General features: G+C 55.1%; 1 protein-coding gene across 1 annotated transcript; it reads right to left on the reverse strand.

Moving 5' to 3' along the window:
- Positions 1 to 442: 442 nt before the first annotated feature.
- Positions 443 to 4,074, reverse strand: ODF3L1 (outer dense fiber of sperm tails 3 like 1). The gene is made up of 4 exons (XM_052659787.1): positions 3,954 to 4,074; positions 2,831 to 2,941; positions 1,600 to 1,713; positions 443 to 921 (listed from the first exon to the last, which is right to left on the reverse strand). The coding sequence occupies exons 1-4, from the start codon at positions 4,072 to 4,074 to the stop codon at positions 443 to 445; spliced, it is 825 nt and encodes a 274-aa protein (XP_052515747.1).
- Between the last annotated feature and the right edge of the window lie 2,306 nt (positions 4,075 to 6,380).

Here is a 6,380-nt window from a genome sequence, read left to right on the forward strand (position 1 = left end):
GCTGGAGGGAAACTGGCCATCTTCTAGGTGCCTCCTCCCCCTTCACGGAGGCCCAAAGAGTTGTGGGAGCTGCACAAGGCCACACAGCACACTCAGGGCAGACGCGGGGCTGGAACTCAGCTCCCCGGAGCCTCTACCCGGGGCTCCCTGGAGGACCCAGAGCTGCCTCCCCTGGTGAGCCACAGCAGAACATCTCCTGGACAAGGACCCCTCCCACACCTCCCAGTATCCCCAGCTGCTCAACCAGGGCAGGGCCCAAAGAAAGCAGCTGTGTTTGGAAAACCAAGGAATAAATAAATGAAAATATTTATCTAACGCCTTCTATGTGCTGGACACAGCAGGCACCAGCTCTGCTACTTAAAATCTGGGTAAGTCGCTCAATTCGGTACAGAAAAATAACTTCCGGGGACAGGGTGGTGGGGGGAGTGCACCAGGAGGGGCCTCAGTCACGAATGTCGATGACCAGCGGGCATTGGTGGGGCGAGTGCTTGATGCCCATGGTGAAGGCGGGCGGGCGGGGCTTGTGTGCCGTGACCTGCTGGACGTTGTGGGAGCCGGGGCCAGGCCGAGGTGTGTGGTCCACCGGGTAGCCAAAGCGCTTGGCCATGCTATAGACGGGGCTGCGGTTCTGATAGACGGACGGCTCTGGCCGGGGGTGTGCGGCCGGTCCGGGGCCTCTTGACATATTCTTGTAGAACCAGTTCTTGTCCAAGTGGGCCAAGCTATAGCAAGGAGCAGCTTTGTTGGCAGGGAGGTTGGGCCCCAGCAGGAGTGGCATCTGATACCGGTTGGGGCCCGGATTGGGGTCCATCACTCGGTATGGGCACCGGAAGCCAAATGAGTACTCAGGAGCCCTGCGTTCCCCAGGCGGGTGGGTCTTCTCCAGGTGGTAATGGCAGGGGGCCGGGGTGGGGCTCAGACCTGAATGTAGGTGAATGAAGGGGAGGGGTCTCAGGGCTGGAACCAGGCTGAATCTCCTGGTGACCAACTAACGAGTCTAGGGAGGGGCAAGGCCTTGGTGAGCCGGGTGTGACTTTACTATAACCATCTTAGCATTGGGCGGGGACACCACCTCCTTGCATGGGGCTCTGGGACGAGGGTGGGTAGGGACTTCGCCATCCTGGCATCAGGATTGTGACACTGTCTTCATAATATAAAAACCCCGAGCATCATCAGAACGTCACCCTTGGTTGTCATTGTCCCTGTGGCAGCACCAAGAAAACGTGCTGGGATCAGTAGTCTGTGAGCTCATTAGCATAACACGAGCCCTGTGATATTTTCACCGTATCACCCTGCAACATACATGAAACATTGGCCTCCAGACATTAAGTACTGTGACCAGACACGGTGACATGGGTGTCTTGAAGTGACCTTGCAGGGAGAGGCCAGCATCTGCAGACACACCTGGCGAAGGGAGTCATGCATGACCCCTTTGCTCCTGCCTGGGTCCTAAGTGTGGACCCCCACCCCCGACCTCCCACCCCCTACCTCCCACCCCTGACCTCCCAACCCCCCGACCTCCCACCCCCCCGACCTCCCACCCCCGACCTCCCACCCCCAACCTCCCACCCCCAACCTCCCTCTTCTGGCCCATCTTACGCGGGTTAGAGATGTGCTCTGCCATGGGAACTTGAGGACAGCTGGCCATCCCAAACCGAGTTACCTTAGGATCCAAGAAATAGCGAGGCCCGGGGCTACGTATGTCCACGATCACTGCAAGGCAGCCAAGGAAAGGGCCGGTCACCCCAGAGGCCGCCCCAGGGTGAGTCTGGCCTCTGTCTCCTGGCAAGATCCCCCTCCCCAAGAAAAGGACCGAGGGCACCTTCCTAATGCCTTGGGCTCTTGGGGATTTGGGGAGCCTTTGTTTCCTCATCTGTAAAATGGATCTTTTAACACATGACCTAACATTTCTCTAGAACTTGTTCAGAGGAACAGATAAAGTAACAGCTGCCAGGGACTGGTGCCAAGGGGACAATAATAGGCGTGTGTGTGTGTGTGTGTGTGTGTGTATGTGTTAAGTCGCTTCAGTCATGTCCAACTCTTTGCGACCCCATGGACTGTAGCCCGCCAGGCTTCTCTGTCCATGGGATTCTCCAGGCAAGAGTACTGAAGTGGGTTGCCATACCCTCCTTCAGGGGATCTTCCCAACCCAGGGATCGAACCCAGGTCTCCTGCGGCTCCTGCATTGCAGGTAGAATCTTTGCCGCTGAGCCACCAGGAAAGCCCATAGTGGCTATTATTAGCATAAAGAAAGGATCCAGCCCCAGAAAGGGGGGGTCCCCTGCTGAGAAGGGTGTGTTACCCCAGCAAGGTGCCTGGATATCAGACCCCCAGATACACACCGCAGCCCACCCTCTCACCAGCTGTGGCCATCGGCCCCAGCTTCTCACCGGCCCTCGGCTCCCTGCCTTCCAGGGGGTTCTAAGCCACCTGGGAGGCCCTGAGTCCACCACCACCACCCCCTTCCCTCCACCCCATCCCCGTTATTCCTGCCCAGCTGCTTTGGCAAGTGAACCCACAGCAGTCAAAGCTGAAGGGTGCCAGCCAAAGACCAGTCAGAAAGGAGACCCTGCCAGCTGGATGCAACAGGTCACTTCACAGCTCCCTCAGGAGGGCCAGCTGGGAGGTGCCTTCAGAGGGACAGGTAACTTGGCCCCTTGCCGACTTCCTTCTGGACCTAGCAGGCCACCTGGGTGTCCCACTCAAGGCAGGCCTGGGCTCCCAGGGGCCTGTGGCTACAGGTAATGACTCCTCCCCTCTCACACCGCCCCAAACATCCAATAGTAATAACCCTACGCCCTCGGGGACAACGGGTGTGGCAAGCACTCACGCTTCTCCGAGTGCCGGGCATGCAGGGTATAGGCCGGCTCCTGGAACATGGAGACATCGTGGTCTATATAGCCCGTGCAGGATGGCCGGAGGTACTGGGCAGGCCCCGGACCTGTGAGCACGGAGAGAGAAGCCCTCAGCCTGGGCCTGAGAGATCAGAGGCAGGGAAAACCCTGAATACAGTGTGCTTAAGACCACTGCAGGAACTTCCCTGGTGGTCCAGTGGCTAAGACTCTGGGAGCCCAATGCAGGGGGCCTGGGTTCAATTCCTGGTCAGGGAGCTAGATCCCACATACTGCAACCAAGAGTTCACATGCAACAACTAAATATCTCATGTGCCATTACTAAGACCTGGTGCCACCAAATAAATTAATATTAAAAAAAAAGAACACTGGGGTCTTTGCTCCTGCTAATGTCACACTGCCACAAATCCCACTATTGAGACACTTCCTTTGGGGAAAGTCAATGTTCCTAGACAAAATGCAATTTCCCTTGGACAGGCAATGCATAATAAGAAAAGTAATAGTTACAAGTAACTGAGAACTTATTCTGTGCCGAGCACCATGCTAAGCATTTTCTACGGGTTATCTCAGTTAACCCTCTCAAGAACTCTGTGAGATACATATTCTTGTTTTTCCCATCTTACAGATGTTCAGCCTCTAACTGAGGCTTAGAAATAGCAATTCACACAAAGTCACACAAGCTGGTACTGTGAAAATTCTAAGACAGTAGCCAACAGAGCCCACACATTTAATCACATACTAAACAACCCTCATGTACAGCAACACTCAGTCATCAACAATGTAGTAAGAATTTGTTTGTCTGCTTTCAGTTGAGAGTAAGATTCAAGGGAAGTGAGGAAAGCTAATATGGACTAAAGATGCCATTGAATCCCTAGTCTTTTTCCAAAACTGGCCTCACTTCAAACCCCTTCCCACCACCTTCCCCAAATTCCCAGCAGTTAATTCTGCTTGTGGAGTTTAGCTTAGAAGTGCAGATCTTCTGTGGTTTTGAGAAGAGCCTGAAGGGGTTTTGCGGGAGGCAGGGCTTCAAGGTTAGCACACCTTCAGCCTCTCTTCAGAGAGAGGAATGAGCCCAAGCCCAGGTCAGGGGCCTGCTCTCACCTTTGAGCATCGCCAGGACCACAGGGGTCTGCTTTATCTCGTGCCCTGAGGACACTGGCACCTTTTTCTCTGGCTGCTGCCCATAAAACACAGGGTTCTTGACACCCTTGGGCACTTTCATGTCTGGGGCTAAGCGGGGGGGCAGAGCAGCTACTGAGAGACGTGGAGCACCGGGCAAGGAGCTGGGCCTGGGTGAGACCTGTTCCGGGCACCCCTGCCCAAGCCCCTGTGTTCACTCTCTCTCCCCAACGCCACAGGCGGCGTGAGGGCTGAGAAGCAAAGCAATCCTCCTACTTGAGCAGCTGAGGCTGTCTGGGTGCAGCCAGCTGCAGGGCCCCGCAGGCAGGAGCTGAGGATGACATCACTGCAGAACTTGGACTGTGAAACCCAGAGTGTTTATTTCCTCCAGTTGCCGTGGCGCCTGGACTGCGGTGTAGAAATTCTATGCTGGCAGCTCAGCTGTGGAACCCTGAGAACTCAACCCCACTGTCCCTGCTCCCAACCTGGCTAAGTAGCCTGAGGGGCCCCAGGACCCTGGATCAAGAAGCAGAAAGGGAGAAGCGGAGTGACAGGCCCAGCTCTTCACTCCGGCTTTGTTGTTCAGTCGCTCAGTTGTGTCCGACTGTTTGCAACTCCGTGCACTGCAGCACACAGGCCTCTCTGTTCTTTACTCTCTCCCGGAGCTTGCTCAAACTCAGGTCCATCAAGTCAGTGATGCCATCCAACCATCTCATCCTCTGTCATCCCCTTCTCCTCCTGCCCTCAATCTTTCCCAGCATCAGGGTCTTTTCCAATGAGTCAGCTCTTCACGTCAAGTGGCCAAAGTATTGGAACTTGAGCTTCAGCATCAGTCCTTCCAATGAATACTCAGGGTTGATTTCCTTTAGGATGGACTCGTTTGATCTCCTTGCATTCCAAGGGACTCTCACTCCTGGTGGGTGCCCTGGAGGTGGTGAAAGAGTGGACAGGTCACGGGTGAAGGATTCTTGCTACCTGCACAGCCCCCTGGAGTGGTCGTCTATGCTCCGCCCCTCCCACCTATCCCCCAGATTCTGGACATGCCCCCCTCTTCTATAGCAGTCTATTTTTTCTCGGGAAAGTATCAAGCCAATTATTTCATAGTAAGGTGTGACTGTCTGATAACTTCTCAGATTCCTATGCCAGGGATGGTGTCTTTAGAGATCCATGTCTAGGGATATTTGACTGCTGCTGACATCTCGGGCAGGGCATGGGTGCAAATAAAGGAGGGTGGAGGCTGGGGCTGAGGCCTCAAGAAGCTGCTCCCTGGGGCTTCCCTGGTGGCCCAGTGATAAAGAATCCGCCTGCCAATGCAGGAGATGCGGGTTTGATCCCTGGTCCGGGAAGATGCCACACACCTCAAAACAACTAAGCCCATGCACCACAACTATTGAGCCCGTGCCCTAGAGCGTGGGAACTACAGCTATTGAGCCCATGTGCCGCAGCCACTGAAGCCCAGGCACCCTAGAGCCTGTGCTGCACAACAAGGGAAGCCATCGCCACGGGAAGCCCGCGCACTGCAGCTACAGAGTAAGCCCCACACGCTGCAACTGGAGAAAAGCTCGCATGCTTCAGTCCATGCATAGCCAAAAATAAATAAAATTACTTTTTTAAAAAAGAAGAAGCTACTTCCTGTGCTTGTGGTCAAGAGCATCCCCTGAGTGGTGGGAGTGTAAGAGAAAACACTGAAGAATAGGGAAGATGTTTAGCTGCCCTATGATTGATGGATGAGCCCCGGGGCTGAGGAAATGCTCGACACCCCCTCACCCCAAAAAAACAGGAGGCTCAGGGACCCTGGGCCTGCTTCACCTACCAGTTCATAGCTCAGACCAGGGATATGATCTAGAGTGGTTTCCATCTTGGGCACAGATGACCACTGGCTTTAGAGAGGGTGTCTGTCAGAGCCCCGGTACACAGATAATACAGTTGAGGACTCAAAAGGGCCCAAGACTTGCCCAAAGCTTCCCATCACATTAGTAGCAGATGGAACCAGAACCCAGAACTCTCTTTGGATCACAGCCTCTGATCTAATGGAAACCAAACCACGCTCTGAACTCATTCCAACCAGCAGGCACAATGAGGACTCAGAACAGACCAGCCAGGTATGCTGCGTGCTTCAGCCCCCGACTTGTGGGGCTGAAGGCTTGAAACAGAGGACAGGGTGCCCACACCCCGCACAGCAGTTCCTTCCTGTGTTTTTCTCATCACCCAAGGGGCAGCACAGCCTTTGATTTCTGGAAGGGGAGGGCTGGGCAAGGCTGGGATTGGCCCAGCCTCAGCTGGGCCCGGGCCACGGGCGGTGCCGCCTCCTCACCCTCATCCTTGCCAGCTTTTCCTGTTGGAAGTTGCGGCCTTCTGGGCCCAAGTCCTGATGGTCCCCTCGTACTGATAGCGGCCAGATGTTGGGCT

Source organism: Budorcas taxicolor, chromosome 21 (genome assembly GCF_023091745.1).
Source record: "Budorcas taxicolor isolate Tak-1 chromosome 21, Takin1.1, whole genome shotgun sequence".
Lineage (NCBI taxonomy): Eukaryota > Metazoa > Chordata > Mammalia > Artiodactyla > Bovidae > Budorcas > Budorcas taxicolor.